The sequence below is a fragment of the Gopherus flavomarginatus genome, chromosome 6, assembly GCF_025201925.1.
Source record: "Gopherus flavomarginatus isolate rGopFla2 chromosome 6, rGopFla2.mat.asm, whole genome shotgun sequence".
Lineage (NCBI taxonomy): Eukaryota > Metazoa > Chordata > Testudines > Testudinidae > Gopherus > Gopherus flavomarginatus.
In genome coordinates this window covers 107,952,931-107,970,472 of record NC_066622.1, presented here as the reverse complement: position 1 = coordinate 107,970,472, position 17,542 = coordinate 107,952,931, and the positions used below count along the sequence as shown (strand labels likewise).

The 17,542-nt window shown below is 39.7% G+C and overlaps 1 protein-coding gene across 3 annotated transcripts in view; it reads right to left on the bottom strand.

Annotated features, from left to right (window-relative positions):
- Positions 1-17,542, bottom strand: part of MYOF (myoferlin) — a 118,990-nt gene that overhangs the window by 24,017 nt on the left and 77,431 nt on the right. For all 3 annotated transcript variants that reach the window (XM_050959266.1, XM_050959267.1, XM_050959268.1), the window contains 11 exons: positions 16,207-16,338; positions 13,684-13,847; positions 11,457-11,571; positions 10,992-11,097; positions 7,901-8,040; positions 7,079-7,252; positions 5,537-5,648; positions 3,656-3,733; positions 537-718; positions 281-439; positions 44-142 (listed from right to left, as the gene is read on the bottom strand). In XM_050959266.1, the coding sequence (XP_050815223.1) occupies positions 44-142; positions 281-439; positions 537-718; positions 3,656-3,733; positions 5,537-5,648; positions 7,079-7,252; positions 7,901-8,040; positions 10,992-11,097; positions 11,457-11,571; positions 13,684-13,847; positions 16,207-16,338 (1,461 nt within the window). The remainder of the gene's footprint in view (positions 1-43; positions 143-280; positions 440-536; positions 719-3,655; positions 3,734-5,536; positions 5,649-7,078; positions 7,253-7,900; positions 8,041-10,991; positions 11,098-11,456; positions 11,572-13,683; positions 13,848-16,206; positions 16,339-17,542) is intronic.

Here is a 17,542-nt window from a genome sequence, read left to right as displayed (position 1 = left end):
ATTCCTCTCATTATATTTAGTTAATTTGAGCAGCATACACTACCTCAATAGCAGTGAGCTGAACAACAGGTCTAATTCCTTGAGGTACCATGTAAAGCTTTGGTGCTCTTTGTGATGGAAGAATTGGAAGGTTGGAGCCATCCTATGAAGACAAGCACAGAAGCACCAGTTTCTCTCTTCTTTTCATAAACAGAGTGTACTGTATATAGTAAAACATTCACTACTGTAATTGTTTCAATATACCATACAGTTTGGAAGAATATATATATTTTTAAATTACCTTGTCCCTCAGAATAAGCTCTGCAGCTAAAAGGATGCTCCCACAAGCTTTTCCTCCATTCATTACAGGATACCAGAGAAGCTTAGGTGTGATATCCACTCCTGGGGTTAGCTTTACTATAGGAGAGCAAACACTTCTTCCTAGAAACTCATCTTTGCCCTGGACAAATTGGCCAATCAGAAATCATAAACTTTAATTAATCTGCTATCTTCAAATAAACAACCAAAGGGGAATCAAGACAAAAAAATTCACATACCACTTGGTCATTGTCAAAAAGTTCAATAACAACATTAGGTGGATTTTGTACTACTGTCTGTGGGTCTCCATAGATTTCAATTTCATTAAATATGAGCGTTTGGTCCCACATAGGATTCAGAGTTGCATGGATGATCTCAGTTGTTTTGCTTTGATTGAGGAATGAAACATGAGCATATGGATCTGAAAGACCATACAAAGATTTAGAAAATATAATTAAAAAAAAATGTCCAGATCCTCAGCTGATGGAAATTGGCCCATGTACACCAGATGAAGATCTGGCCCACATTATTTTCCTTCCCTCTTTGTCTCCTCCCAATTCAAGTCTCTTTACCTCAGTCTATAACAGACACCTATGGGTGGTGATAGCAGGCAGCAAGCAACACTATTACAAAGTATAACCTCCCACTGTATTGATTAGAAAAATCTTATCCTGCTAGTATTAAAAGCAGTGCATGTAACTCTGAAATGTAATATTTATAGACACCACAGTGACAGTGTGGTAGAAATACCTGGATACATAACTCTCCACCCACTGTAATGAATATGTAACCCTCTGGAATGGAAGAGTGTTATGTATGAACCTACACATGTGAGCTGCGAAAACTAATCTGACCTGAACCTTCACTTATTCCTCCATTGAACCTTTCTTGAGGCTTGAAAAGTTTACCATTTTTCCTTCACTTTCACATGCCTGCGTACTTCCTGTTCTAGCTTGAATCAGAAGTTCAAGTGCTTTAACACCATCACCAAATAAATAGATAAATAAATAATTAAATAATTTTGGCCTGATTATAAACAAGGAATGTCCAGAAATCTCTGAGGAGATTTCTAATCTGGTCTTGGGGACCAAAGATTGCTTAGTGGAGCTAACCCTGAGGGGAAAAGAAACGGACACAATCCCATTGCCCTGGGTACTTGCCCACCATAGCTGTCAAAACTCATCTGTGAATTCCCCAGGATGACAGGTATCCCAGTTTTTCCTTTAAAAAGTCTCTTCACTCTGCGTATGTGTCACAGCATTAAAACCTATCCTGTCTGTCCAAAGCACTCAAGAGCCATCAAGTCACTGGAGGTCCTCACACAGTGGCAGAATTTAGGTGGTTACAAGATTGGTAATATTTTTCATTATCAAGCATGCTTGGATTTGAAACTACAACTTGGAGGTGACAGTCTTCATATTTTGTTACTAGTTTCCTGAGCCATCTGGTTCCCTCTTCAAAGCCCTTCATGATATACAAATACATCATCACACACAATGGAATGGTTAACACAGAACTGATGATGAACTTTTAAATTCTCAGTTTGGTTACCGCAGAGTTTGCTCTGTGCACATCTTGAACACCACAATAATGTGTGTAACGATTAAAATGTCCTTAGAATCAGAAAACTAGCCTGAAAACTAAAATGAAATTTTGGCTATATGAGCCTCCTCTTACAATTACTGATATATATCCTCTGTCTAAGCTTCTTCTTGATGCACAACTCCATGGACTCATAAATAATACAAAGAGCTCATTCTAGTTCTGACTAGATGCTGAACAATAAATTCTACCAGGCTATTGCACAGATCAGGCTTTGGCCTCAAACATGCTTATTTATGGCAGCCCCCTTCCTCTTGTTAAACAGATCTAAATGATTGAGGTGTTCTAAGTCTACTATTAGGTAGACCTCTAAATCATCGGGATCTCTGAAGAAGGTATCTGATGATGGATATTAACATTTCCTCTACAAATTGCCATTACCAAGCACCAGAGGCTATTTTAAAGGTTATCTTTAGGTCAGTTTCAACAGCCTCTAGCTAAGTAACTAATCCAAGGTTTATGTACTTTTATGTAAACCTTCAAACATTATTGCTGTTAAAGTACAAGGTTAGGCATTTAGATTTATGTGTGTCTGCATCTGAGGTATCTGTCAATTGGGGGGGTTGTTGTAGATCCTTTGTGTTTCTTTTTAATTGCTGCATATTCAAATAAGTCCAAAACAGTGACATCTGCTATGTACCAAAAAATTGAACTCAGACAACATATGAGAAAACAGCATCACTGTTACAATATACTTCATTCTCTGTTTCTATAACAAATTATGGAATGCACTAGATATGTTCAATTAATAATAAAAAGGGAAGAAGAGGAAAAGAGATGAAAATGTGGAAAAACAAACAAACAAACAAAAACCCTGAAAAACCCAGCCCCCCATCCACAGTGTATTCATTCTATCCCTACCCTGTTAGAAGTTCAAAGTCATGTTTATACAGTATCCCATTCTGCCCATGCAGTGGAATTTTTCATTGCGACTAACAAACATTAAATACTTGAGTACCTCATTAACTATTAGTTTACTCTTGATTACAAAGACACAGACTGATACATATAGGTAGAAATATCTAAGACTTTCCTTATGGATGGAGCTATGATAAAGTCATACAAATGAATACCAGGAGTAAAAGCAATTTGTCTGATCATCATGCTATCATGGATAAACTACTACAGTTTATAAATCTTTACAATAGATCATGTGCCACTATTGCCTATTAAGGGTAACACATTTTTCGTTCCTGTACAATTATGCACTAATGAATACCTTTGTACAAATAAACAAGACCCATATTTAGCAGTAAGGTACATATAATCTGCAATTTCTGTACACATCAATATTAATGCTAACGTAATATAAAACTTTGGATAAGGCAAGAACTTGTTGATACAACAAGCAAATATAGCTTGATTCACCTCTGCTACCCTATGGGGGGTGGGGCAGGGTTACACACTGCATAGTCTTGGGTCAAAAAGGAGAAGCTAGGGCCCCGGAGAGATTCATCCATGAGGAAGTATAGGCAATGTTTGCACGACCTCTCTCCCTACAGGAGAGGAGCTGGGAGAGCTGTCAAAGGGGTACTGCTGAATCAGTGCATTTCTCAGATGCACTAACCACTCCTCCTTGTTGGTCAGTACTGTGCACATTGGGGATGTGCTGGCCAGCTCCGGATCCCACTCAGTAAAGCTGTCATTATTGCCATAGGGGCCTACAGCAGGTGAATCAAGCTATCCTATAGCTAAAATAAGCTATTCATTCATTGTAGGGAGTGGGTTTGTTGACTTGAATAGCATTTTTCCATACCTGAAAAGCTGTCTTTGTCTAAAGCAAAAAGATTTCTTGCCTGATAGATGTAGCAGCGAAGGTGGTAACTATACACTCCTATACAAAATAAACAAAATGAGAGTCCAGATGTAGTGGCTAGAATTAAACGAGTGTGATTCTTTTAATTAGGCTATTTTGCATTTGTGAAACAGGCATTCAATAGCTTCTCAACCAAAGAACGAGCAATTTTAGCACCATATATTAACTTGATTATTTGTGACCAGTGTACTGGTACTATCAGGCTAATGTATGGGAGCTGCTTCTACAGCCCAGCACAAAGTAGATGAAGATCCCTAGAATGGGATAAAATGGAGGCCATTCAGTTTTTTCACTTCTGACTCTGCAGGAGACTTTAAAAAATCCTAACAAATTACTCTGTTCAAAAGAGTCTGGTAATCAGACGTAACTTCTCATGCACCTGTCTGCAATTATATGGGATTAGAGGTCAGGACCAACAGTTCTTGCTTCAAGACTTTGAAGGTAGAAGTAGCACTGAAAACTGCAGGATTCACCCCAAAGCAAGCTAGCCCTGAATGTATTTTTGAACATTTTTTAATTCCGCTCTGTCTCCCTCAAATCCAGAACGTTGGTCAATACAGTTCCCTGGCTTACTTTGGGCCAAAGCCTGATCCCACGAATTCAGTACAAGTGTTGCCATTGACTCAAAAGGGAGCAGGAGCTTATTTAAGCATATTAGACATTTTATTTAAAAAAATAAAATTCCATAAAATAGTTTTATTAGCGCAATATCTGAAGATCAGAGGGTAAATAGAAACAAAAGTCTGAACTGGAAACTTTTCTTCTTTTTTTTTTGGCTTGGCTTTTTATTTTCAGCTGAATCCTATTTGAATTCTGAAAACCAGTTAAAAGGCTTGTAAACCAAAGCTCTGGTTCCTTCCTCTGATGCTTCCTCCTCTCCCTTCTCCACCCCCCTCCCCCAAAAGTGTATGTTATGCTCATGGCAGGTAATTCTTCATTTTCCACAATTGCTTGGTTACAGCAGAATTTAGCAAGCTTCTTCCAGACTTATTTGACTATGGTTAAAAGGAAGAGAGATGGGACAACTCAGGGGTACCAGTAGACTGTAATAAGAGCATGTGTACAAAGAGGGAGAGCTGAGCTGAGAGAGGACTGTTTGGATCTAGATCTGGATTATGTTTAGATTAGGGTTTGAAGCTGAAATGCAGCTCAGTTTTATATTCAGATTTGGCAAGGGTAAATCTGGCTGGCTGCTTTGATTAGGTAGCCAGTGAAACAAGCATTTGGCTCCAAAAGAGTAGATTGAATGGAGGGTCAATAGCACAACTGTCTGTATTGCACTATTACTAAAAGGGTCTTATCCATCAATCTACTTTAGGTATCTGTAAGGCACCTATCAACATGGGAATTAAACATCTCTAAATTTTCATATAATTATGAGCTACTAGAGATTATTTGACCTATATTCTTTAATCCAGTTTATTGGTTTTGGTCCTGTTCACTCAAATATTTTTTAACTTTTTTCCTGATAGGATTTATATTTAGATCTTCAGATGATGGAAACAGATAAAGTTGAACATTATTAGTTGTATTACGCATGATTTGTCTTCTAGTAACCACTCTAGGCCCCAGTCAAGGTTCTGACCATCATTGTGCTAGGAGACGTACAAGCATATAGTTAAAATACAGACACTGTCCCAAACAGTTTACAGTCTTGGTTAGTAACGAGATGCAACAAGTGGATTCAACAAGTACGCTGGTGGGGTTTGGGGAAAGGAGGATGGGTAACAATGTGGTTCACTACCTGGCTACTGATTATCAGTGATTGGTACACATAACAACAGAAGTGAGTCATTAAGCAGGGATCAGGCAAAAACCTACTGTCAAAACTGCAGGAAACAATTGGAGTGTTGGCACCAAATACACGTGTGGCAGACTCCTTGGCTTTTTCGGAACTCTTCCCCTCTTCATCATCAAGGCTAGTGTCTGCTCCCTAAAATCACATACAAAACCAAGTTCACTGACATTTACATATACAGAAATAACCTGAACTTCATGTTAATGGCTTCTTATGTACACACTGGGCTTCATTTGCTCCTGCTGGGGCAAGAAGAAGTGCAAATTGTACTTCCCTGAACAAATGAATCCTAGCATACCGCAGAAGAAGTTTATGCTTGGCTGCAGGCAAAGGTGTTTGTTCTGCCATTCTCCTTTGGGAAGACAATTTTTAACTTGCAGTCAGAGCACTATAGAAATCAGTCTGGTAGTCATGTCCACTTCCTGGCCAACGCTGCCTGATTTGCGAGGCCACTTGCAAGCAGGGCAAATGAGAAGGAGGGAAAGAGGGAACAATTGTATTGGGGGCCTGAACTTGGGGGACCCCAAAATGTATAATGTCTGTGTAAATAAAGTGAAGTGGAAGGGGCTGGGATGCCAGTGAACATGATGTACCATTTCTCTCGATGGGCTTGTCTGCAAGCACCCTTCTACAGGAGAGGTTGCAAGCACTCTACACTGGCCACCAATCTCCTTTAGAGAGCTATTCTGTTGCTGGGGGTGTTATCCCCCCAGTTACACTGGCATAAGCTGGCAGCAACTATGAGCTGTGTCTAGCCCAATATTTATTAGTTAATAAAGGTTAAAAGGTACAGACACTAAAAAGCAAATTTTCAAAACTCCATGGGAGTCAGGACCCGAGGAAGTGGAGGAAAGAAAATAGATATTATAAACTAGATGCCTGTTGTTTGCTGCTTATGATGCAAAACAAGAAAAAAATGTAGCCCCACTGCCACAAATTAGATTTTCCCTAGTACGATGCCATCATCCTTTCTGTATCTAATATCCTAGTAAAATATACTACTTTCTCACACTATGTTCTTTATACTACTTCCTAGTTAATGGCTTAACATATACAATGTATCCCTTTAATAAACCTATGAAATAATTAAATTGTGACCATAGGGATATCTTTCTATCTTCTTTCCCACTAGTTGTTTGATGCAAATATCCAGCAGAGGCAATGCCTGTCCATACCTATTACTGACACAGTTACTCTTTATGCATTTGATTTATACCCTTGAACAGCTTTACTTTACTTGGACCAGCTCCTTTGCTTTTCTAGGCAGGTGGATCATCTAGAGGTTCAGTTTCTGCTGCCAAGTCTCATAACATGCTAATAGATAAATAATTCTAGGAGTCAAATAATATACGTATTATGCGGGAGGTCAGACAATATGATCATCATGGTCCCTTCTGGCCTTGAAGCCTATGAATGCCTCAGTCACACAGCAATGTAATGGTTATAAAACATCTCATGCAGTAGCTTGCTGTATTTAATAACGACATGTTAATGTTCCATCACTAATTTTAAAACTTATTTTTTCCTGTTAATTAAACAATTACTGCTGTGATTTTACTACTTACAAGAGCTCCTTCAAGTTTAAAGATAGCTGCTGCACCATGTGTGTCTGAAGGAGCCATTTTTCTCCTCCAGCGTCTACGGCGGAATGTATCAGAACTGCATTGTTTCCAGTGAAACTTCCAGCCAATCAAAGATGCATATTCCCATCCTTCTTTATCTTCATAGGATGCCATTACCTAGGAGACATCAGAAGAAATACAAACCATCCACACTGTACTTACGTAAATGTCATAAAAAGTCTGCAGTAGTTACAACAAAAACAATCAACCCTTTTCAAAATAAACTCTAAGGCAGGGGTAGGCAACCTATGGCACAGGTGCCAAAGGCGGCACGCGAGCTGATTTTCAGTGGCATTCACACTGCCCAGGTCCTAGCCACTGGTCCGGGGGGCTCTGCATTTTAATTTAGTTTTAAATGAAGCTTCTTAAACATTTTAAAAACCTTATTTACTCTACATACAACAATAGTTTCATTATATATTATAGACTTATAGAAAAAGACCTTCTAAAAATGTTAAAATGTATTACTGGCACATAAAATCTTAAATTACAGTGAATAAATGAAGACTCGTCACACCACTTCCAAAAGGTTGCTGACCCCTGCTGTAAGTGAAAGACAAAGACACTATTCTACAGCAGGAAAGGGAAACTGACTGCATGTCAAATAAAGTTGTTTTAAAATATTTTTCTTTGGGTAGAAACAGAATGTTGTTCTGCACTCAGACTTATCTCTGAGATTCATTTCAAATACATTTACCTCTAAAATAATGTATTATGTGTAAGAAATAGAAACCCTTAACTACAGTTGTAATCTGCTGCTTTTACCTTTACTCCTGTTGCTTGGCTTGGATCCTTTTTGCGTTTTCGCACCAGTCTTCGCCGTCTGTGTGTATGATACATTTTCTCTGCAGCAACCCAGGACTTTGGCTTATTATCTGGAGGAATGGTAATTCCATATTCCCATCCTAAAACAGGATTTGTTAGTTATCTTTCAGATAAACAGTGTAAGTTATAAACAAGAGGAGTTTGGGTTCAGTGTTAAAGCAGTTCTGCAGATGGTCAAGTTTCACTGGAAATAAAATACATTCATAAGGGACTATTTTAGTATTGCCAACCTAAGCATTTAAAAGTCAAGGGTCATGTCACCAAAAAAAAAAAATCAGTATTTTGGCTTAAAAATCATGAGATTTTATTTTTAAAAAATCCATTTGGAGTTCTTTTTATTAACTTACTGGGTTCTAAGACTTTAGGGAGCATACATGCATTCTTTACAATGGGGAGGGCTAGAAACTTGTGTTTTATTTTAAATGGAAGCTGGAATTCAAACATAATCAAATGACCTCAGGTTTTAAGAGACACACCAATTATTGTGCGAAACATGACAAAACCACAAGATTTGGCAACACTGCTTTTTATATTTCCACTGTACAGAATTGGAATTCAACAGCCAGAATTCTGGGGTCCAGATTTTTATGTAGTCTGACTTTCTGCTGTGGAAGGTATTATGACCTCATGCACTGAGACTTAACCTTAGCACAGGTGGCAAAACTACATAAGAGGAGTAAAAAAACTTAGGTTCCAATGATGCCAAACAGCCAGTTGTTTCACTGGACTTTAAAAAAAAGAAAATAGCTATCCGAGAGTCTCCGAGTTCTTTAGAATTCATCTAAATTCATGACAGTACGGCAGACTTCTGGGCTTCAGATACTCTTCTCTTAAAACTGTCCCTTCTACTTTCCTAAGTCCCTTGTTTCTTGAACTATTATAGAAACATTCCATAGATTCCTTGTTTACCGGCAAGCTTTGAAGTCAAATATTTCCCCCAAACATCCCTATAGTATCCTAACAATTATCTTGTTACATGGTTTACACCACACCGACACCCTCTTAAACCATTTGCTGCTGGATTGATGGCTCCACCTTATATTTGGATTAATTATGAGCAGGTGGAAATAAGAGCAGTTCTAGTAACAAAGAGTCTCTCTTTACTGTACTTGCGAATTTCTGACGTTCATAAGACCAGTGGTCCATCTAATCTAGTATCCTGTCTCAGACAGTAGCCAGCACCAGGCGCTTCATAGAAAGGCACAGGAAACCCCATCATTGAGAGCTTTATAACCAGCCCATGATGTAAGTGTCTTCCTAACCCTTTTCGGTGAGAGTTGGGTTATGCCTAGAAGATTGAGGTTTTATTTTCCTTTTAATATAACTGTGGATATTCTCATTGCCTATATAAATATTTCATTATCTATAGCAGTCCTTTTTTAAATCCTATTAAACTTTTGGCCTCAATGGTATCTTGTGACAATGAGTGCTTAAAAACTTAAACAAGACACAAAAAAGTACACCACCTTGGATTCTGCTTGATGAAATGTGATTACATACACAGCAGGCAACCTATGAAACTTCACCTACTGGGCAAAATGGTGGTGCCTGTGATCCAAGGGAGGCCAGGTTCTTTTGTTACTAGTACTTTGCATAATGTCATGGCAAATTCATGTCCTACTATGGGATGCTGCATAATGTAGTGGGGGGTTTTTATACTGATGATAGACTGGTGAGTAAAAGTAGGGTAAAAATGGGAATAGATATAGGTAGTGGGCATTTTTAATTGTGGATTCCTTTTGTAACTGGTACTAGTTTTCTCGGTACATGGTTCCTCAAGTGTAAATATTGTCATTAAGATGAAATAGATAATAATGGACTACTTGAAGCATGTGGCTTTGTCTATACTAGATTCCTCATTAAAACTTCCCATACTGCTACCACCAATGCATCTTCACTGGAGCCCTAGACTAGATTGGCCATTGGCATTTTAATCACAGTGTCATCTGACCCTCTTCAGAGAAATCCCCTCAAGGCCAGTATGGGGTTGATGTAGGTCCTGCAGAGTAGATCCCTAAACCCACTATGCGCTCTCTGTAGGATTCAGGGGAATGGTAGCTGAGTCCTTTTTCTGCACAGGAAGAGGAGAAGTGTGCATGGGGGTCTCCTTAGTATATCAGACTTGAGGATAAAATTGGATGCCTTGTTATTTCAGCCCATAGATTTCCCAGGTGGAAATATTCAATCATTACTTTATATTTTAAAGCTGATGGCAGTTTTGCCTGAGTAGAGAATGCAGTATCATTCCTTTGGACTGTGATCTGGCATTTTGTCCCTTCAACCAATTGCACTGCATTATCCAAAGGAACACACAAATAAAGAACCATCATTTTCAGGCAATGCACCAGAACTTAAAAATAAATGTACATGTGATTCCAGGTGGAAAAGGGGAGTATGACTGTGGTCCTACTGGCTTAAATAAGTACAACACATGCTCAGTCTCTCATGCACCTGCAGAGTATTTCATTCAACACCAGCCTACATCATCATCATCATTATCATCATTATGGAACTGACCAGAGATCCCAATCAGGATGGGAGCCCCATTGGGATAAGCACTGTACAAACATCCAGGAAGAGCTGGTTTCTGCCCCAAACAAATTACAATCTAATATAAAACAATAGATTGAGTGTAACAAACAACTGGAGTATGAGGGTAACAGTTTTATAACTGTGTGCTTACATAGCTATCCAAAACTTGATGGTCCTAAATCATAACATTTTTTTAAAATTATGAAACAACAGCTAGATTCTCCATAAGTTAAGGTTGCAGCCGAGTTTCTATTTAAAGCCACATTTTTCCACCTCTAAGTTCTACATGCACAAAAACAAAATCAGCCTTGAAATATAAAAACTTTCCAGAAATCACTAATGTTCCTCTACCTAGTTACTAACATGCTCTTGGTTACTTGTATTTCAAAATCTTGTAGTGAAGCATAACAACCTGTTGAAAGTTTTGGAATACATTCTTCTATCTGATTGACTGTGATGAGTTTGTCCTAATAAGTATACTATAAACAGTTAATCTTACCTTTCTCATCCACTGCTCGATTTATATCATATATCCAAGCATCATCCTCCCAGATCCAACCAGGAGGACAGGTAATCTCACCAGGTGGTGCAGTTTTTTCTCCATTCTTTCAGGTAGGAAAAAACCAAAGGATTAATATTTAAAAAATGCACATGTAGCATAACCATATTGCAAGGCTGTATAAGAAGATGGTTTGATGGGCTCAAACCACCCACTCTCAGCTGCAACTCAGGATGAAGCAAATATTTTGGTAATAAATAGCTGGTGAAACATCACTGTATTCTTCTGTACTAACTTGTTTTAGGACACATATTTTCCTAAAGTCAAAATAAAACGTTAGACATTTCAAAAGCCCATCATGCAGTGAAAAATTAGGAAAAGGGGAGCAAAATAGCTCACAGCTAAGCAGAACTCTTGTAACCAGAATTTTAAAAAATGAAAAGTATTAATTTATAAGAATCTCACCACATCTGTGTAGGGCTCCTCAGCTGCTTTCCATTCTCCTGCAGGATAACGACTTTCATTTTGGTACACTTCATCTGTAAACTCACTATGACCCGCATCAGCTTCAGTCAGCAAACTGTGAAGTCAAAAGCAAATATATTAGCAAAGCAAATCGTTAAACTACAATTACTGAATAGAACTACTGTAGAGTGTGTGCACATGTGCATGCATACAAAAAATTATCACCATCCTCCAATGGATGGTGAGTCTATGTGCCAAAAGCCCTATTGCTATTAGCAAATGAAGATATTTCTTCAACTGCAGTGGCAGAGGCCTGTTCTTTTGGAGTTTTATTGCACTGTTACTGTGAAGTTCCAACTATCCATAGAGTGCACTATAGACCACATAAAGCCTTCTTTTCCTAGAATTTCCCACCATTGCTATCTAGACCTGCTTTGAACGCTCTCAACAAGTGTATATATGTAAACATATAAAATACTAATGCATATCATATGAGAACACATGTATTTCATATGTACACATATAAAATATAAACAATTCTCACATCAGAGTTTTCTTTCACATTTTCTTCAAGTCTTTCGATCACTTATTCCGTGTAAATCACGGGTATTTTTCAAGCCTATTTTGTCCATTTACATTGCACTAAATACAGTAGTACAATAGTGCTGGATCACTGTTATAGTTGAATGATTGACAGTCATAACATAAAAAAAAAATCTACATTTCCCTGAAGACTAGCTACGAGCTACACATGACTACACATCAGCTGACTTAGGCTAAGGAGGGGAAAGGCAATTAAACGGGCTGCCAGCTGATTCTTTTGTCGCAGCTAGTTTATTTGTTCATTAAAATGTTGCTGAAATGCATCCAATATCAAACTTTTTCATTCACATTACAGTACTCAAGTTTCCCAATTTTCCAAAAAAAAAAAAAAAAGTTAGCTGTATTGTGAATTTGGACTAACTTGACTTTTCTCCACCTCCTATGTGTGACTGAGTCTAAAAAGAAAGTCAAATATTTTACTGATTTTTTTTAAACTATAAACATGATAATTAAAAGCTTACTAATTATTTCAGATAAAATAAATTTTTCCGGTTTTAATTGCCTGTCAGATTCGATTTCAGAAAAGACTGAAATTTGTTTTGTAATGCCATCTACTGGTCAAATACAGTTGCGTGGATTATTTTCTGTCTAGTGGAAGAGATCAGGCATAATTGTTATTTCATATTTTTACAAGAGGCTTTTCTCCTTTGTCAGCTAAACTGTTCTCAGATGTACACTTATTGTTTTTCTGCATGTCATAGACCATCAATTGAAAAAATGAATCTTAAAATCATGAAGATTTAACTGCTAAATTTTAAGAAGGACTCAATAGCAGGTCTCTTCTGTTGTACAGTGGCAGACCTCCTATGCTTGCTCACTGCCAGAACACAAGAAGAAAAAACAGAGGTGAAATTCTTAGCCCTACTGAAATCGGTGGGAATTTTTGGGCCAGAATTTCACTATTACACTATTACAATTTAATCCATTCTATCTCTGTGTATGTGAACATGCACTGTTATTAGGCTGCATCTTTTCAAAAAGCAAAATAAATAAAAATTAAAAGCCCTATTGGATGACCTCCCCATCTAGATGATGATTTGTACACAGTGTAGATATGATGTGAACTGGAGGTTTAAAATGGACTCCACTGTTAGCTGAAATTGGAAGAAGCTTTTGTTAAACAGACAGCCACCTGATCTATCTTAGGTACTTATATGGCTGCATCGCTGTAGTAATCTGAGCCCCTCACAGTCTGCAGTGTATCCTTAGCGTTCTCTCAATACCTCAGCTGTACTTCCATGTTACAGATGGAGAATAGAGGCACAGAGAGTTTAAGTGACTTGCCCATAGTCACACAGCAAGTCTACTGCAGAGCAGGGAATTGAAAAATTGCAGCAAGGTCTTTAGTGTCCCAGGCTGGTCCCCTAATGACTGGAAATCCTTTCTACATGTTCACAGCAGAAGGGTCATCCTTTCTTCTAACGATGTAAACACAGATTGTACTGTTATTAAATAGCTTTGGCTGATTGGCTAACTTACTTTCCTTCTACAAAAATTCTGTTTAAAACCTGCCCAACCCCACTTAAACCCAAGAGATGAATTTATTATGCACATTTTGAAAATAACTAGGAAATATTGCAAACACCTTATTGCTGTTTGATTGTGTAGGAATCAGAAATCTGACCTTCTTTCAGGATCAAACATCCATTCTCCTTCCCACTCCCAGCCCTTTGGGGGCAAAAAGAATTCTCTTTTCAATTTAATTTTTCCTGTGACATCAGAAAACTTGTGGCGACCGACTAGTCCTGAGGTGCCCCACTTTCCAAACATAAGAGCCTGATTTTCATACTGTTTGAGAGAAAAGAAGAAAAGAGCACTTTAGGGTCCAAAGAAAAGCTCTTAGGAAAATACAAGAATATATTTATGTAATCGTTACAAGTCAAACATTCTACTATATGAGGTCCATATCTGAAATCAAAGGACCAATCTATCAGATAGAAAGTATAGGTAAGCTCAGGGCCGGCACTTCCATTAGGCGACCCTAGGTGGTTGTCTAGGGCACCAGGATTCGGGGGGTGGCATTTTGTGCGCTCCCCACGGGGCGTGCGGGAGCTTTCGGTTCCACTCTTGTTGAGGCGCCGAAGAAGGACCTTCTGCTGACGTGCCGCGGAAAACAGCGGCAGGCAATTGAGCAGCTCAATGACTGCCGCTGTCGCCTGCGGCATTTCGGCGGAAGGTCCTTCTTCGGCGGCGCGACGGGAGTGGAACTGGAAGCTCCCATGCGCCCCGTGGGGAGCGCACAAAATGCCGCCCCCCGAATTTTGCCTAGGGCGCCAGAAACTCTGGCGCCGCTCCTGGGTAAGCTAGCCTTATAAACACCATTTATGGTGCACCATGTAAACAGATATGGGTCACACTGATTTACCAAACCTGTCCATGTTCAAATCCAGACAAGTAGGTCAATCAGGCAAAATATTTGTTCCTTCAAACAGCTGGGTGCCACTCTATTTCATGTCATTATTCATTACTAACCTCACAAAGTGGCACTTATTGACTGGCAGAAGCTAAAGATGGTGCTTCAGAACATGATGTTAAAAAATTTGTCTCAAATACAACTTTTCATATAACTAACAGCATCCTTTTCATGCTTGAGGGACTGCTCTTAGTAAATCCATTGGAGCGCCATATTTTCATACTGTTTCATACTCCAAACAGAAACAAGTAGGTGTGCTATCTCCTCTATATCTGGCTGTCTCCATCTCCTACCATATTTCCTCCTCACCCCTACTCTGCCACTGACAACTTCAAATGATCCCTTCATCTCTTCCTCGTACCCTCCTCTCAGTGCCTCTTCAATGCTGCTCTGTCTGCAGTGAATCCCCTCCCAACCTACATCCCCTCTTCATTCAGATCTACAAACTTACTGCTTCCATGCTGTCTACAAGAGACAGCTTCAACTTTTTGGTAAATACATTTCCATTATAATGAGAACATGTACCATACATTAATCCCTGCATGATCTTGTTCATGTAAACCTTGTCCTTCTCCATGAACCCTTCTTTCTTTTGTTGAGTCACATGTAAAATCGGATTATAAATTGATCAGGGCAGGCATGATAGGACTGATTCTGATCTTACACCAGGTTCACATGCTCACGCTTCCATTGTCTTTAATGGAATTATTCTTGATTTACACTGCCGTATGTTGAATCAAAATTTGATCCTAGATTGGTTTTGATTTTGGGCTTTTTAAACCTCTTCCTCCTGTAAAATTCCTAGAAAATTTTTGAAATACTGCACAAATAGTAAAAACTTTGTCCCATAATGATTTGTATTTTATACGTAAGAAATCATGGATTTTGACATTCACCTTCTATTTTAAATTACTTTCACTACAGGTGCCTGAGTACTGCCAACTCAACTAACTGTAGGGATGATGGCTACACAGGCTGCTGTCGTGATGTCATATAAGCAGTGGTTCAGCAACTATACAGATGTTGGTGTCCATTACTGGTTCAGCACATTGTAGCCATTAGTAGGAAGTGCACGCAAAGGATGCCTGAAGCTTATCATTAACAGAAGAATAAAATTGTTTCTTGGATGAGTCTAGATTCATCTGTTATTTTGGTCTCTACGATTACAGCATACCAAGAAGGCTATTTTAAATATTATCCACCTAATTTTTACCACCCCATTATACGTGGTAACTCTTAACACTGCCATGTTATGATATGTTCTCTTGTAATTGGAATTTGCTGGGTTTGCCTCAATTTTCCTGTAGTGTTTGTTTCAGTGAATCTTTCTGCTCCTGTGGAACCATTATTAACCAATACAGCCTATGCTCATCTATTCTCTGCTCAGATCTGAACAAGCAATTCTTGTTAAAAGGTTCTTCACATAGCAACATGCTATGGACCAGATTTTAATCTTAATTATACCAATATAAATCTAGAATCACTGTACTGAAGTCAGTGGAGTCGCTCCAGATTTACACCTATCTAATCAAGATCAGAATCTAGTTTTATGAGTTTGTCAGAGGCATCATCTGGAAGAGATGTTGGGTCTGATTCTCCGTTACCTTGAACCTAATTTAGTCATTTATATCTATGCAAAATGACACCAGTAATTCAGGTCAGAATTTCAGTACATTCCAGAGTAAGTGACAAAGTTTCATGTAAGAGTAATATATTTAACATTAGGAGGCATACCATTTCTGCAAAAACACTGAATGTTCCTTCTGCAAAGCTGTTAAACTTCTTTTCAACTGCAGTCAACCCAAGCCAAATGTTAACTCGCAGCTGCACTGGAATTTTGGCACCTTTGTTCTTGTCCTGTGGGTACTATAATATGTAAAAAGAATAGTTATCCTAGACAGTAAATATAGGTTTTGAATAAATGTACATAATAGCTCAGACATATAGAAAATAATACATGGCTTATCCGAATACTCCTGCACTGCAGTTTCCTGCTTCAGTGGTTACTTCAAAATGTCTTTATCAGCAAAACCCCTATTGCTTGACAGATATTATCAGAAAACATCCTAAGAGTAGAACCTCACCCTTGATTTACTGGCATGTAAGCAGGGTCGCCCATTGGATTCCGGGGGTCTGGGGCCATCGGCGGCAGGCGGCTCCAGTGGATCTCCCACAAGCGTGCCTGCGGAGGGTCCGCTGGTCCTGTGGCTCCGGTGGAGCATCCGCAGACACGCCTGCGGGAGGTCCACCGGAGCAGCGGGACCAGCGGACCCTCCGCAGCCATGCCTGCGGGAGGTCCACCGGAGCCATGGGACTGGCAAGCGGCCGGGGGCCCCCCGCGCGGCGAAATGTCTAGAGCCGGCCCTGTTTGGTGGCTGGGGGCCCTTCCGTTCTGGGACCCGTCGCTGAAGTGACCCGCGGCGGGTCTTCGGGGCACTTCGGCGGCGGGTCCCTGAAGGGAAGGGCCCCCCGCCGCCGAATTACCGCCGAAGACCGGGTTGCACTTCGGCGGCAGGTCCCGTTTCGGCAGTAATGCGATGGCGGGGGCCCCAGAGCGGAAGGACTCCCTCGCCAGCGAAGACCAGGAGCGGAAGAAGCTCCGGGGCCCGGCCCCGCAAGAGTTTTCTGGGGCCCCCAAGCGAGTGAAGGACCCTGCTCCAGGGGCCCCGAAAAACTCTGGTGGGGGCCCCTGCAGAGCCCGGGGCAAATTGCCCCTCTTGCCCCCCCCCGGGCGGCCCTGCATGTAAGAGCTAAGCATAGGAAGATTGTTGCTTAACTCCTTTCCTGTGTTTCCTTTCCAAAGTCTCACACACTAATGAGTTTGCCTCTGCCCAGTGCTGAGAACAATTCTAAGTTCATAGTTCAGCACTGGTATTAGTATTTCTTTGTCACAAGAGGCTTGAAATGCAGAGGTCAGAAAGAATGTTTCACTCAAATAGGAGCAAGGGTTATACACAGTACACAGATGGACACACGCTGGAAGTTTTAAGGTAAGAGATTGTCTACACTGGGAAATTTACTGGTATAACTATACTGATATATCAGTATAACTATAACTCTCTGTGTGAAT